The sequence below is a fragment of the Macaca thibetana genome, chromosome 1, assembly GCF_024542745.1.
Source record: "Macaca thibetana thibetana isolate TM-01 chromosome 1, ASM2454274v1, whole genome shotgun sequence".
NCBI lineage: Eukaryota > Metazoa > Chordata > Mammalia > Primates > Cercopithecidae > Macaca > Macaca thibetana.
The window spans coordinates 198,227,050-198,242,570 of NC_065578.1; the positions used below are offsets into that span (position 1 = coordinate 198,227,050).

General features: G+C 40.6%; 2 protein-coding genes across 10 annotated transcripts in view; both read right to left on the reverse strand.

Annotated features, from left to right (window-relative positions):
• MGST3 (microsomal glutathione S-transferase 3) overlaps positions 1-15,521 on the reverse strand; it is a 1,219,025-nt gene that overhangs the window by 840,451 nt on the left and 363,053 nt on the right. The window lies entirely within an intron of this gene.
• Positions 1-15,521, reverse strand: part of PBX1 (PBX homeobox 1) — a 290,936-nt gene that overhangs the window by 35,417 nt on the left and 239,998 nt on the right. For all 7 annotated transcript variants that reach the window (XM_050768576.1, XM_050768575.1, XM_050768585.1 and 4 more), the window contains 3 exons: positions 12,362-12,552; positions 4,603-4,738; positions 104-263 (listed from right to left, as the gene is read on the reverse strand). In XM_050768576.1, the coding sequence (XP_050624533.1) occupies positions 104-263; positions 4,603-4,738; positions 12,362-12,552 (487 nt within the window). The remainder of the gene's footprint in view (positions 1-103; positions 264-4,602; positions 4,739-12,361; positions 12,553-15,521) is intronic.

The following is a 15,521-nucleotide window of genomic DNA, read 5'->3' on the forward strand; positions in this document are numbered from 1 at the left end:
ATCAAAAGTCTAACAAATTAAAAGAAAATCAAAATGTAAGAAAAGCAAGTATAAAAATAGAGAACAATTCCTCCCCCCACCCCCAATCAAAGAAAAAACTAACCAGCTGAGTTGGGAGTTGAGGGTGAGTTAGCTTGGCTTCCATGGGCTGACACATTGGTAGCAGTGACAGCTGTTTTGGCAGCATAAATATTGGCTTCCTCTTGAAATTTACCTATGTTCTTCTTGTACCGGATTCGCTTATTTCCAAACCAGTTTGATACCTAGAGTAGTTTAATAAGATGAGAAAGTTCACATTTCATCCTTCAGAAACATTGCAGAAGAAAAAAAAAAAAAGGCTTTATGGGAGAGGTGAAGAGGTAAGCTAATTGGTCTTATCCTACTTGTATTAATAATTTGGCAACGTCAGTAAAAAGATCTGAAGTAAGAGCTTCAAAAGGACAACTACATGAAATGCGATTCTCTTGTTTAATATCACTAAAATTTAGTAAAACCACTGTGACAAAAATCTTCCTATAAAGGAGCTGCTCATTTAAGCTAGAACCCTTTTAATTTAGAGCAAGCATTTTAAATTTGCTTACATCTTCAGTTATGACACTAAAATATACCTAACATTTCAGGAGAAATGCCCTGAGTGTTCATCAATGCGAAAGCTGGCTTTATGCCATCAAAATACACAGACCTTTAAATGTCCATATAGGTGCTTTCATGTGATAGATTAATTGCAAATTTTTAGAAGTTACATGACTTTAATGTGGACTGAGATTCTTAGCTGTATTTCACGATAGACCTTAGGATCAATATAATTCAATCTACCAGATTTCACTGACTATTTTCTGTAAAGCTTGGTATTATCTACATAAGGAAAAACTGTAGCATACACATGACTATCCCCTTGAATTCTAGTGTTTAAATGTTAAAGCCAGCAGACACAATAAACCTAATTTACTTTCATTTGTTAATTTATTTCCTTCATGTGGTTCACAGCAGGTGTCTTGGCTCCATTTGGTACCTCTGCTCCCTTCATACCAAGACCTCTGCCAGACACAAGGGGAGACACAGTTAAATTCAAGTTTTACCCCCATAATTCCTGCCCTGGGAAGGAAAGTTTTATATCCCACATTCCAGATATGATTTTGAACTAAAATGCTGAGGTTTTCATATAATTACAAACCAAACTCTGAATCTGGTGAGGGAAGGGGGAGTTGATACCACATGTACCACAGTTTACATATCATTTATATTTAACTCCCAAAGACAGCAGATAAAGAAAACTGTTGCAAAACTATAATTTTTATATTTACGTAAATATAATTTATAATAATATAACTTAATTTTTTAAATGCATTAGCAAACTTAAAACATCTTATAAGGACAGCACTGAAAGGCTTATACAACTTATACTATAGCAGAAATGTCAAGCCTTTTTTGAAAAAAAAAAAATCCGTCCGTACCACCACAATATTAGTAAACAAAAGAGAAAAAAATTCAATAAGAAAATGCTTTATTTATTGTAAATGCTGATGTCTACAGAAAAAGAGGTAAACTGGAGGAGGAAGGACACTTTTGGGTGTATTTCAGGATCACTGCATATCTAGTTTCACTTTGAAATTTATGTTTTTCTTGATATAACTTTCACTATTCGTAGGAATCGGTCATAATTATGGTTGCTTTTTGATTTATGGGATAGCAAAAGAAGAAAAAAGATAAGGAGATTTTTTTCTCAGATAACTGCACAAGCTGAAAGAAAAGGGAAAAAGATGAAAGTAATTTGGGAGGACTTTTGAAGAAGAAATACCTGAGGTCCAATTATATGTGAAAAAAAAAAATAAGCTGAAGGGGGTAGAGAGGGGACATGTTGTGGGAGTGATTCCCTTCTAAATGACAAGAATGGAACTGGTAGGAAGGTGCTAGGTCAGTTCAGGGACTTCCTGCATTGTCCAACAGACAATGATCCAGACAATGTATACAGTGTTATCATGAATGAACTAATTATTCAACAGTCATGGACTAAGGGCCTAATATGCGTTAGGCACTAGGGATGTATAGATAACAGACACAGAATGAGACATAAAATACAGAAAGAATAGTAGGTTTTATAGGAAGAGTTTGATTCACATTTTGAGTAAGTTAATTTTGAAGAAGCTCTGGGCAGAGCCACGATGAAGTCCATTGGGAAGTAAAATATATGAGTTTGGTGCTGCAGGAGAGAAGTTCCATCAGGTATTCAAATGGAGGTATTATTTGTAGCTGTGAGCATGGAAAAGATTAAGTGTTAACTTCAAAGTTAAGTGTTCAAGGGTAAGTTGTTAAAACAACTTCTATTACAGATTTCACCCTCAAAGATTCTGATTCAGAATTAAGGTGACACTCAAGAATTTACATTTCCAACAGGCTCCCAGGGGATGCTGATGCTGCCTTCTGTGGATCACACTTCGAGTAGCTCTGGTATAGACAAAGGGCTCTTTAGGGATTTGGGGAGATACAGTCAACAGGCGGATTTCAGATAGATTTGGGTGTATGGGCAGCATATCTTTGTTTTGGGTCATGGGGTTTCAATAGCTTTTAGTAGATTTCAAAAGAATTTGTGACTTCAAAAAAAGACAATAATGATACAGTCCAAGAGGTATTCCCTGGCTTTGGGAACTAGGAGAAAGATTGAATAAATCATGTGATCCAACAAACCATGATTAGTAGATGGGGCAACTAAGACCCAAAAAGAAAGAGTGAGTTCCCTAGGATCCCACAGTTGACTCTTGTCAAAAATATGCTCCTTGCTTAATGCTCTTTCTATGATATCATATATTGTCTCCCATTGGACTTGTTTAACAATGGTAGCTTAGTTGCTTTGGGGAGAGACAGATGTGATGAGGAAGAAAGAATGGCATGACTTTGGCATGGGCAGAGGAAAGGGAAAGGTGACACAATATGTAAATAAGCATTTTAATGGACACACTATTTGTACCTTGAGTTTCCATAATGAAGGAAGTGAAGGTTGTGGGAACAGATCAGGATTTTAACTTGTATCCAGCTATACTACAAATTACCTCCAGGAGAATTCCTTTTACCTTCAACACGGAGTTGAAATTCTGAATTCCACACTTGGAATTCAGACAGCAGTAATTTAATTCTACTTTAAACGCAGAAGGTTCCAGGATAAAATTCACTGATTTAATATTTGCTCCTTGTTTGTGGTCCATACCTAGAAGCATTCCTGAAACATGCAGCAAGTATCAAAAAGCATTAATTCCCTTTTTTTGTGGACAAGGGGTCTAGATTTGGACAAGAATGGTGATAGCCCTAGAAAAAACTAGGCTACTTGAATTTCACCACTGACATTCCAGTTTCCCAGAATTGTCAAGACTGAAAATGACCTTCAGCTGGGTCAAAGCACCTAAGGAAGGCCCAAGTTAAAAAGGAGTCAATTCTTTCTGCTTTATCTGAAAGAATGTTTTCAAGGATATTTGCTGCTGTAAAATCATCTTAGTTTGTTGGGGAGGCTCGGCCAATCCCTTCATTGTCAATACCTTTTGTGGAGCTCTATATTCTGACTGGACCTAATTCTGTATAGGTAAACACAGGTTGATGGGATCAGCACCCTGCAGGGATCAACAGAAATCAGGATTCAATTCAAGGAGGTACAGATGCTTAGTTTATATAAAGGAGCATCTGCTTCATTTGAAAAGTGGTAAGTGAAATTTCTCACTACAGTAGTCTTCACTACTCCCTCCCCTCCCCAGTTTTAATGGAAATACCTGTACATTTAATTCTCCTGCATGTGACAAAATTCTAAGAAAAACTTTCTTCGACAGATTTCAGAACTATCACTATAGGTCTCAATTAGAAACCAGTGGTGGTATTTGAGGTTCAGACTGAATAAGAAGTTTGGGTGGATCTTTTGAGCGGACAAAATGTACGTACGTATAAATATTGCCTACTGTTCTGCTTCATATTCATATTGAAAACTCTAGGCCTATAACAATTTTATATCATGTATCTTTCCAAGTCAACAGACACCACCTGTTATGGTTATTGCTCTTTGGGGGAAGGGCGCATTCAGTGACATTTTATTCAACCATTCCAATGTAATCGCAGTGACATGTTAAAATTCCTACACTCCATCAGTTAGAGAGTCAGCACATCAAGAGGAGACATTTAAGTTCCTTTCATTTAAAAGGCTATATAACAACTAGTTCCATTCACTGACTCTTAAAGTTCCTGGGTTGGGCAAAAAATGGCTAAGGAATTGACTGAGTTTGAAAAAACAGCATGAGGAATGCAGGTAACTTCCCTAGTACACTTTAGACACCTCACCCATTTGAAGCAAAGGAGTGCTTGTTGGAAAGAACCCTAACCCTGTTTTTACACTGTACTCTACTTATTCTTCTCTTCCTTCTGCTGGTCCTTCTCAAGTTTTGCCAAGTACGTACCTAGAAACTCACTTATACACATATACATCAAGTGCTTACCTTGATATTTTAAGGCTACAGCTGATGGAACTTGCAAGGCATGAATGTCCAGTAAAGCAAGACCTCCAAGAGCCTGCCCTGGAGGCCCCACCATGGCCAGGCTACAGGCTGAGGCTTTTGAGGGGCTGCTTACCTGGGAGACTGTGATGCCACACTTCTTGGCTAACTCCTCTTTGGCTTCCTCACTGGGGTAAGGGTTGCTGAGATGGGAATAGAAATATTCATTCAGGATTTCTGTCGCTTGCTTGTTGAAATTCCGTCTCTTCCGCCTTTGTAAAGAGAAAGGAAACAATAACAAAAAGGCTCACACCAAATAAACATAAAATGGGAGAGAATAGAATCTACTTCTGGGAGAAGACAAATTTTTGAGCAAAAGGTGAATTGGAGCACATTTACTAAAAAGGGGCCGGATGCCAAAACCATAACTAAAAGCATTTGCTCAATACTTCATTGTGTACCATCTGGGCACCAAACAGAAGAGTGGTCACGGATATTTTTGCAGAGTAGTGAGGAGCATAAAGTTTCAAAATTCGGGCCATCTTGGTTTGTTCACTCTGTCACCCAGGTTGGAGTGCAGTGGTGTGATCTTGGCTCACTTTGAACCTCCACCTCCCGGGTTCAAGCGATTCTCCTGCCTCAGCCTCTTGTGTAGCTGGGATTACAGGCCCACACCACCACACCCGGCTAATGTTTGTATTTTTAGTAGAGATGGGGTTTCATCATATTGGCTAGGTTGGTCTCTAACTCATGACCTCATCATCTTCCTGCCTCGGCCTCCCAAAGTGCTGGGATTACAGGTGTGAGCCATTACGCCCAGCCCCATCTTGGTTTTGAATCCTGGGTCAATTGAATAGCAGCTGGGTAATTTTGACCAGCTTCTTCAATGAAAGTGAAGAGGGTCATACTGACTTCACAGGGTGAGAGTAGGGAAGAGATGAGACCACACAAAGACAGCATTCAGCACAGCGCCCAACACATGGCAGGTGCTACTACAGCTTGGTCTTTCTTCTTACCAGGTTCCAGGCACTGGGCCTTACCCCTCCCTCTTGGCAATCAATTCAAGTTATTCATTTTTCACAACTACTGAGGTGGATATGATTATTTGTATTTACCGATAAAGAACAGAGCTCAAAGGTCACTCAGCTGGTATGTAACAGAGCCAAGGTATTAATTCAGGTCTGACCGACAACAAAACCCAGTCTTTCTCTTCTACACAAATGAGCTCCTCACAATTACACAGAGATTCTGCAGCCATAAGTTAAAAATAAGTTATCATGTTCTTTCCATTCTATCCCCATGTAAATGCACGTAACATTCTTAAAAGGCATCTGGAGAAGAGGGCACAGAACTGACTGAAATTAACCCCCAACAGCTTGACCTCCCTCAGAAGATGAAAAGTGGCACTTCTTAAGCAAGAACAGCTGCTAAATGGTAAAACAAAAGCCCACAGAATTCTTTTTCACATACAGGTTGCCAAAAAGGAGAAAATCACTTTTTTTGAATAAAAGCATTTTTCTGCCTTAAAAAAGAAAAAGTGCTAATTGAACTAATTTAAAGTGAGAATCACTTTATCGCTTCCTGACAATGAAGGCCTGTGGATAGCTGAGGGCGTTGCAGGCTCATTGCAGGGGCTGGCTGGCCCTCCTTAAAGTTGTGGGTCCTTCATGTTTAAATTAGCTTGCTTAGCACTTTTGCCTTTCTTGCTTTTATTAAAAGCTTTTCCTTATGGAAAAAATGTCCAGAACATCCCTGATTATGCCAGGATATAGGATTTCCCAATTTAGCCAACAGAAAGCACTGATGGCCTTGCTAGACAGGAAATTCAGCTAATATTGTATTTTCAGGGTCCCGCTTGGATTAATTAACACAATAAAGTGCCTGATTTTACCGGATGAACACCATCTGTCCACAGGTATTAACCACATCTGTCCAGATTATGCCAAGCCCAAGTCACTCTCCTAAATCATGCTGAGTTTCTGGGTCACTCAGCATCAGAAATTGTACAGATTGGATTTAAAAGCCCAACTGCAAAGTGGGCATGTGTTAAAAGCTCTTGCATGATGGGAATTTGAGGAAGATAGCCAAGTGACTAACACAGTCTGCAGGCCAGGCTTTAGATCACCTTTGGCTTCTCTTTCTTCTTCGCCTAAAGAAGACTGTTGTTTTAGGCCTGGGGAACTGAACCCTGAAGGCTCCCTAATTGGGAGAGCCTCCGTTCCCTCATTCAGTTGTTTGCATTAGCATTACTGTGTATTTTTTGGGACTCTTCCAATTGAGCTCAAAGGAAACCTCTCTGGAATGAGCTGGTGGTATGCGGATGGTGCAGACAGCTGTTCCCAGCTCTTCTCTCCTTGTGATGTGCAATCTTCCCTAGGTGGTCTCATCTACTCTGATGGACTCGCTTATCACCTCTTTTAGTAGCTGTCTTAATCTAGGGTGTTTGAAATCCTAGGATCAGGATTTTTCAGAATTTCAAGAAACCTAGTGAAAATAACACCTTTCTACCATAAGGTTGAGCTAACTGAGACGCCTGGTTTCTTTGCTTTGGCTTGAAGTGTTATCACCTTGCTGAGTTAACATTTGTGATTTCAAACCAATGAGTAGCTTTGTGAGTTGGGCATCAAGGTTTTGAATTTAAGAAATTTGGAAGTTAATTAAATATTACTGGATAAACATGGTGTTTTAGGGACAGAAAATTTTTGAAGCACAGGGTCCACGGGGGAAGTTTTTTATAAAAGACTCATGATAGTGAGATGTGTAGACGTCACAGACATACACTGCTAACTACCAAATTTGTTATCTCCTGCCCTAATACCTCTGCTAAGAGCCACTGGCCCATTTATGACTGCAGACTCCAAGCATCTTCAGACAAACTGTTTCCAAAACTAAGATCACCTTTTACCCAAATCAGCTCCATTTTCCTTGTTAGCCTTATTATTTAGTGACATTACTACAGATATAGTTCATTATATTTGCTAATTTGTTCATTCCTTCATTCATCCATTCATTCAAAGATTTGAGTACCTAGCATGTGCTAGAAACTAGGAGTTTCTCAACTCTTCCTGCTTTCTTACCTTCATCAAATGATTGCCCCCTAAGCAAGTCCTGCCAGTTCTACACTTTCAAATCAACCTCTTTTGTCTCATTCTAATTGTGCTGCTATTTGTGAAGTGAGTGAAGAGGAGCCACTGCCTATTGTACGACTGTATGACTAGCGCTGTCCAAGAGTACTTTGTGCAATGAGTGAAATGTTCTATATCTCTGCTGTCCAATGCAGTAGTCACTGGCTACGTGTGGCTACTGAGCAGCTGCAATGTGGCTACTGTAACTAGAGAGCTAATTTTTAAATGTTTATTCATTTTAATTTAGTATTCAGTTAACTTACAATCAAATAGCTATATACCAGAGCAACACTAGATCAATGCTTTCCCAAGAAGCCCTCTTGGAAAAAGATTGTAGCTCTGGGGACACCATCAAAAACATAAAATATCTTTGGAACCTCTTGTTTTAGTCCACTCTATAATATAGCAATGTTTATCTTAAAATAAGAATATTTTCTTTGGAATACTTATGTAAAATGTGAAAAGTATTTCAATTTATTCTGTGTGGTGCCAGTCTGAGGAGCACAGGCTTCAACAATTGTTCTTTACATTGTCTTTTCTCCAGTCCAGCTCATCTTCAAGAGACTCACTAGAGTAATCTTTCTAAACCATAGATATGTCACTAATCATTATAAAATTTAATAATAATGTGTATATAAACAACAATGTACAATAGTATATAACAGTAATATATAACACAGTAATCATTATGATAGCTGAATTATGATGTGAATATTATGTGCCAGATACTATAGTAAGATTTATTCCTATTTACAGGATTATCTACATTTTACAGGTAAGAAAACCGAGTCTTGGGAAAATGAGTCACAGGGTCATAAAGGTCATCAGGGTTGTAGCCAGAATTTGAATCCAGTGCAATTTTATGTGATAACTTCCCATACTTCTTCTTTAAATAGCTCTGAGGGTTTCTGCTGTTTGATAGGATAAATTTAAAATCTTCACTGGTACAGTTAAGGTTTTTCAGTGGATCTTTCCTATCCCTAGTGCCTCATTTCCCCTCAATCCTACATATGCTCTGAACAATTTCATCTAGCCACATCATATGCCTCTGCATTCCCCAAAGACTCGTGGCTTTCATGCTCCTGTGGCTCTTCACACCACCCTGCATCTTTCTCTCCCACAACATCCGCCACAGATTTACATATGTTTCCCCAACTAAACAGCAAATTCCTCAAAGGCAGAGGACAGATCTCACTCATATTTGAAACCCTTGTGTCTAACACATAGTAAGCACTCAAGTAAGGAATGCTTGCTGAAGTAGAATTACGTTGTTTATTTTGCTGTCATTCCTTCTGTTTGGCAAACATCCTGCTCCTCTGAGACTCAGTATTTTTCCGCCCTCTCTCTGGATCCTTTCCTTCAGGTGGAGTAGGTAGATGAATGAACTGAATGTGTAACATGTGGTGTTATGTGTAGTTGGAACAGTATTTGTCCTATGAGCTCTTTGAAGGTAGCACCCACATTTATATGCACTTTTTTCATCTTTGATGTTCCAGTGGCTACTATAACATCAGGCAGATAGTAAGAGCTCAGTTAGATAAACCAGTAAATCCAAGCAGAGTGCCAGTGTGACCAGACTAGACCTTCTTGGATGTCCTTTCCTCTTTCTTGCCATCCTCTCTTTGGCAATATACTTTATGTAATCCCCTCTATTGCAGTGAAGTATACAGACATACTTTTAATTATCTGGTTATGTTACTGTTATTTCCAGCAAAATGTTATAGAAAAACAGTTAAGATTACTGCTTGAAAATCAGTTAGATAGTTTATAAGTTCTCTCCCTCTTTTAACTAAAAAAAAAAAAAATGTTATTTATAGTCCTGATAATAAACTTACCAAGTTGTATGGCACAATGCTTGGTATATAGCATGACATGAGAAATGTTGAATGAATGAATGAATGGAATTTTTAAGTTAAACCTTCCTGGTGCAGTTAAGTCAATCTAAGGAAGAGAGACAGGAAATGACTTGAGTGGGATAAACCTGGGCCCAGAGAGGAGTTGAGGAGTGTGGTGGACAGAATTCCAGAACTGTAGACCCTGGTGTACACACCTTCCCTGTGAGTGGATGGCATAGGAAATATGATGAGGTTCCTCATCAGCTGACTTTGAGTAAATGAAAGGGAAGATTCGATTAAAGCCTTAAAATGGAAAGTTTCTCCTACGGGCCCTCAGCAAGAAAACAGGCAGCCAAACTGTGAACTGCCTATTGAGAAGGGCAGCCTCTCGGAACTGAGGCCCTCGGTCCTACAATGAGAAGGAAACGAATTCTGCCAACAACCAGAACAAGCTTAGAAGGAGACTCTGAGCCTCAGATGAGATCACAGGCTCAGCTTATAAGCTTGATTACAGATTCGCTGTGACTAGGGCAGAAGATCCAGCTAAGCCATGCCCAGGCCCCTGACCAACAGAAACCGTGCGATAATAAACTTGTGTTGTTTTAAGCTGCTTAATTTGTGGTAATCTGCTACGCAGCAATAGAAATCTAATACAATGAGTGTTCCACAACAAAGTAGGAACACTCAATTCTACACACCTATTAGATTACAAAGACTAATCTTATTACTAAATCAAGTCCTCTTTGTATTTTATTTGTCTTCCATGAAATCTTTTTTGGTGAGGCCCTGCCCATCAGATGCATGGTTTAGAGGAGCATGTGAATATGTGCAGTGAGTGTGTCTTTCTTACTAAGTTTGCTTAGCTATCTCTCCCAATTACAGTTAGTGACGCTGGAGGCACTGATATGAATTCCCCAATCAGGATGTCTGGCAAACATTTGCTTTTGAACTGAGAAGGCCATTTGCTCAGCCTTAGGCTGGAATCTGGGGTCATGTTCTTTCACTGGTAATAAATATACCCCCAAAATGAAATGATAGTAACAGTGACAATAGGTTAGTTGTTTTCGTTTTGAATCTTGGCTCAGAAGCAATGATTCAAAGGTTGTAACCAAAGCAAGAAAAAGACCCTGTCTTAAAGTGATTGTCTGTCTGGTGCCAACTGGAACACTCTAGGCAAAGGCCGGTGGAAGTGAAAGAAACTTGTGGACAAAGCTCTCCAAGCTTTGTGTCTATTACAGTCTGACCTTCAACTGGGCACAGTGGAATTACTGAGAGAAGATATCCAATGAGACAATTAATTCTGCTCCTCCCGTCTCTCTGCTTACTTTCTTGAAAAGAACTCAGTCTGGAGCCAACTGTTCTTTTTTTTTTTTTTTTTTTCAATACCTGCCAACATAAATACTAACTCCAGCATTTTAACTAGAGGAGTTACCATGGAGATGTAAGCAATACACGCAGGGTGGCAGTGGCACAGAGGAAGGACCCAAACAGAGGCCACCAGTCACTTGCACTTTGCACTATGCAGAACAGGCTGTATTAAAGAAGCCAGGCAGACAGCAGGCCATGGGTGGGGGAGAGGCACAGAGGATCCTGCTTTAGGGTGATTTTGCCTATTTCCATTCCATTACTATACCCAGTTGGGGAAAACTACCTTCGTTTTTACTTTCTCTTGACTTGTTCTATGGAATTCTACTGGCCCAGAGTTACATTTTGCTAGCTGGCATTCTCGTGTTCTAGTCCATGCAACCCAAAACACATTGACTAAAGGGAGTGAGGAGAAGATGCCAGGGCGTTTTAAAGAGGTTCAAGGACTGTAAAGACCACAATTGTGAAGACAGAGAGAAATGCAGGTAGGAGAGCTGAATAAAACATGATCTCAGGGGTGAAAAAATTCAAGAGGAGTAATATATCATTTTATCTGATTGAAAAGAGACAAAATTATAGACTGTGAAGTGGTACACTGACCCTGACATATCTAACGTCCTAACGATAAAAATAACAGATTGGTATTATTATCAAGAATTTAAATATGAATGGTATCTGAATTCACAGATGACGAATTTAAGACAAATTCTAGATCACAAAGCATACCCAAAATCAAAATGTATTTGCTAGATGAATTATCAAAATATTCTTCTAGAGTAGATGAAAGATATGACTATTACTATTTTACAGGCTGGATAACAGAAGCAAAAGGAATCAAAGGGATTCACATAAATCTATCGGTCTAGAGAGTAGGGGAACAAAGAGATGATAGTTGTTCTGGGTTCTCAGTTCTTGTCTTCTTTTAAAGGTCCTTTCTATCCATGGTTTCTTCAACTGAATGCCCTGAACTCACAAGTAAGGACATGAGCAGCAATGCCAGATGGAAACCATCAAACCAAGTTGGCCCATGTTAGACCATCTCCTTGTCCCGCTATGTCCAAAGTGCCATGTCTTATTCATTTCTGCACTCCTAAAATTAGCCCAGAGACAGCAATTTACTTAGAAATATTTGTTGAATTGAGTGCACTCTCGGTCCATCTACAGGGTGGAAAAGATCCCAATTTCCAAGCAAATGGAATAAACTTTATTGAAGAGAGCCTGTCGTGATAGAATGCTAGTAAGACAGCTGCAGGCCCATAGTTACAAGACGCATCTATAAGAGAGGTACCTAGTGCTATGAAAAGAAAAAAAAATCTCACTGTACCTAAGTCCTCCTTGCTGCTACCCACAGTGTGTAACATAGTGATAAAGATCACCTCCTGCAACCATGTATTTTCCTGGTACTGTGTGAAACCAATGACCTATCTAGTCTCGCAGAACCATCCTCAGGGTACCATTTGGTTCAGTGTTGATGGGGTGAAACTAGAGCCTATAAGGGTGGCCAGCTATGGACTCTAGCCCCAGATCAGTGACTCCCACAGAGGGCAGGACAGCCCCATGGGAGACTCACCGCGCATCCAGAAATCGGGAACGCAGGATCATCACGGCCTCGCACGTGCTCTGCTTGAGCTGCATCTGGATGGAGCTGAACTTGCGGTGGATGATGCTGACCATCCGCTCAATCTCCTTTGGGGAGATAGGCCTGGTCCGGCTTTGCTCTCGCAGGAGATTCATCACGTGGGTGGTGAACTCGTTGCAGGCCTGGAATGGCAAGACAATAAACACAGTCATTGCGGGTCCAAGCCTCAATGTGTATCAAGTCTATGACACAAGGAGCATGTGGGCTTTTCTAGAGACTTGTGCAAATAAAGAAAACTAAGATAGTTTGTGGTAGACGTCCATTTCAGCCCCTATGGCTCTAAGTTTTGGCGATAATGTTGAATTTTTTTAAGACACAAAAAAATTTCTTAATCATTTTATCTTAATTTTTTTTCCATGATTTTACTACAGTAAAATGTAAGCATATGACTTCTAGTATAAAACACACTACACCACCCTTTGTCCCAAAGTTAACAGTCAAAGAGAGTTTGGGGTCAAATGTATCATGTGCTTTCTGCCTTGCTCATTATTTCTGATATAGGAGTGCTTCCAAATACTCAATTTTAGAATGCATAAACAGCCAAAAGAGTTTAAATGGAATCATGGAATTAAAAGCTTTGATAACTCTTCTGGGAGATTTCTCATCCATCTATTTCTGTTTCAAGTTTTATTATAAGAACTTCCTCTCCTGCTCTGGCCTTCTGAAGATCCACTATGTCTGTAACACAAAGGGAATCTGTCCCCAGGGGTCTTAGAGAAACAGCATCAAAACATGATTGAGAGGATTCAGGAACTATCCCTGCAGAAATAAAAATTCTCAGGTTATAAACTAGCATATCATCAGCTCCGGAGGTGGAGTTGAAAATCGTATTTCCCCACCTCCTTATTTAACAGGGAGAAAAACTGTGGCCCAGAGAGGTGAAGGGACATTTCCACAGGCACAAAGCAAACATGAAGAGGCAGAAGTAGTGCCTGAGCCCTTCCTATTTTAGGCCATGGCCTCTGTCCTTTTCCAGAGTCTGAACTTACCCCTCTGAAAACTCCTGCCCTCTCTTTTAGTTACTATGACTTACTTAGCATCCATAATCTGGTTTCCTTAGCTGAGCATTCAGTAAAACATCTATTCACAGATTCACTCAAAGCAATACTGTAAAACTGTATTCGATTCGCAACAAAAAAGGCAAGATGATGCTTTGAGAGTTAAAGAACTAAAGACTCAATTGCTCCAACTTTTTTTTTTTTTTTTTTTTTTTGAGACAGTCTCGCTCTGTCGCCCAGGCTGGAGTGCAGTGGCGCGATCTCAGCTCACTGCAAGCTCCGCCTCCCGGGTTTACGCCATTCTCCTGCCTCAGCCTCCCGAGTAGCTGGGACTACAGGCACCCGCCACCTCGTCTGGCTAGTTTTTTTGTATTTTTTAGTAGAGACGGGGTTTCACTATGTTAGCCAGAATGGTCTCGATCTCCTGACCTCGTGATCTACCCGTCTCGGCCTCCCAAAGTGCTGGGATTACAGGCGTGAGCCACCACGCCCGGCCTGCTCCAACTTATTTAACAGCAGAAACATGCTCGTTATTGATAACATTGCACTGCCGTTGTCACATGTGTCGATAACGCAGTAACAGTAACAATAGTACACATTTACTGATTATTCACCTAAGAAATCTTTTGAGGTTGGTTGGCCAAAGGTACATAGGCAGGTGCATCCACTGGGCTGTGTCTACACTGGTGAATGGGAGGCCTGGGATTTTGCCCCCGCCTCCGTGAATATTTGGGCACATCCTTTCACTACTCAGTGCCTCATTTAATTTACCCAAAAGTGGCTTTAATCACTCCTGACCCTCCAGCAAGGTTAACGGCACCCACACTCCTGTGCTATGACCTGCAGACTGAGCAAATCCCCCACAGGAACACAGCAGAGAGGCTGAGTGCGAGCACAGCTTGGGTTCACAGCTCCTGCCTCTGGGACTCACTTGGCTGTGGGATCTTCAAAGTTACTTAATGTATCTGTGCCTCGTTTCTCTAATTTGTGAAACCGAGATGACAACACCCACCTCATAAGGTGTAGTAAGGATTAAATGAGTTACTATATGTGTGCCTGGCCCTACAAACACATGTCACAATTATCTCTTCAAAATATAGATAACTTAGAAATCCAGCATATTTGGATATATCGATAACCGGGTAAACTTCTCCAGAGTTCAATTTCCCTCTCGGTAAAAGTAAAGGTGGTGATAAATACCTCCTTTCTACTCTACGGGCCTATACAGAAGACATACCCATAGAAGATTGGGTCCTTCTAGCATGTTCCTCTCCACTCTCCATGGAAAAGGGCTATATAAACATGAGATCTATATAGTAAGTTCATTCCCTAGCCAGCCCCAGCACCCAGAACTGTACAACCAAGAGAAGGAAATAAAACCTGGCAGCAAGTTCACTGAAATCTGGAGACCACAGGATGGAGAGTGGAGGGCTAGGCACATAGCAAGCATCCCAGCCGCCTTTCTAGAGAAACAACCTCCCACAGGGCTGCAGCCTCCCCACCTCGTCTGGGCTTAAAGAGAGGAGGGGCTGGATGTGAGGGAGGATTGTCAAGTGTACCAGCTCTCAGCTGGGAAGCCAGCTGAGAGTGCTCGGCTAATAATCATATGCTTCATTATGGTGAATACAAATACTCACAATATCTGACGTTTATTCAGGGCACTGTATCCCGGGGCCCTTTCTGCTCTTCACGAAACAGACAGTGGAGTCGTTTCACCCACTGCTGAGGTGGAGCAAAGCAGCTGCTAAACAGCTGCCGAGGAACGCACAGCAGAGAGCAGAGCAAAGCTCCAAGTCCGTTTGAGATGGACAAAGCATAATGATCCAGATTGTTCCAGTACCTGGGAAGGAGCTATCCACACCTCCTCCTCACTTCCCTCAAGCCTTGTACCTAAAGAAGCTGGGCTACTTCCCACAGGACAGGCACTCACAATGTGACAGGAATGTGAATACTTGGGGTTACAACTGTTAATTAAATAAAACCCTCACATGCTGAATGTTTCTCAACAGAGGAGACAGTACTATAGGCTGTAATAAAAGAACCCCAAAAAACCCCCCCAAAAAAACCGTTACTTTCTGGGAGCTCAGGCTGCC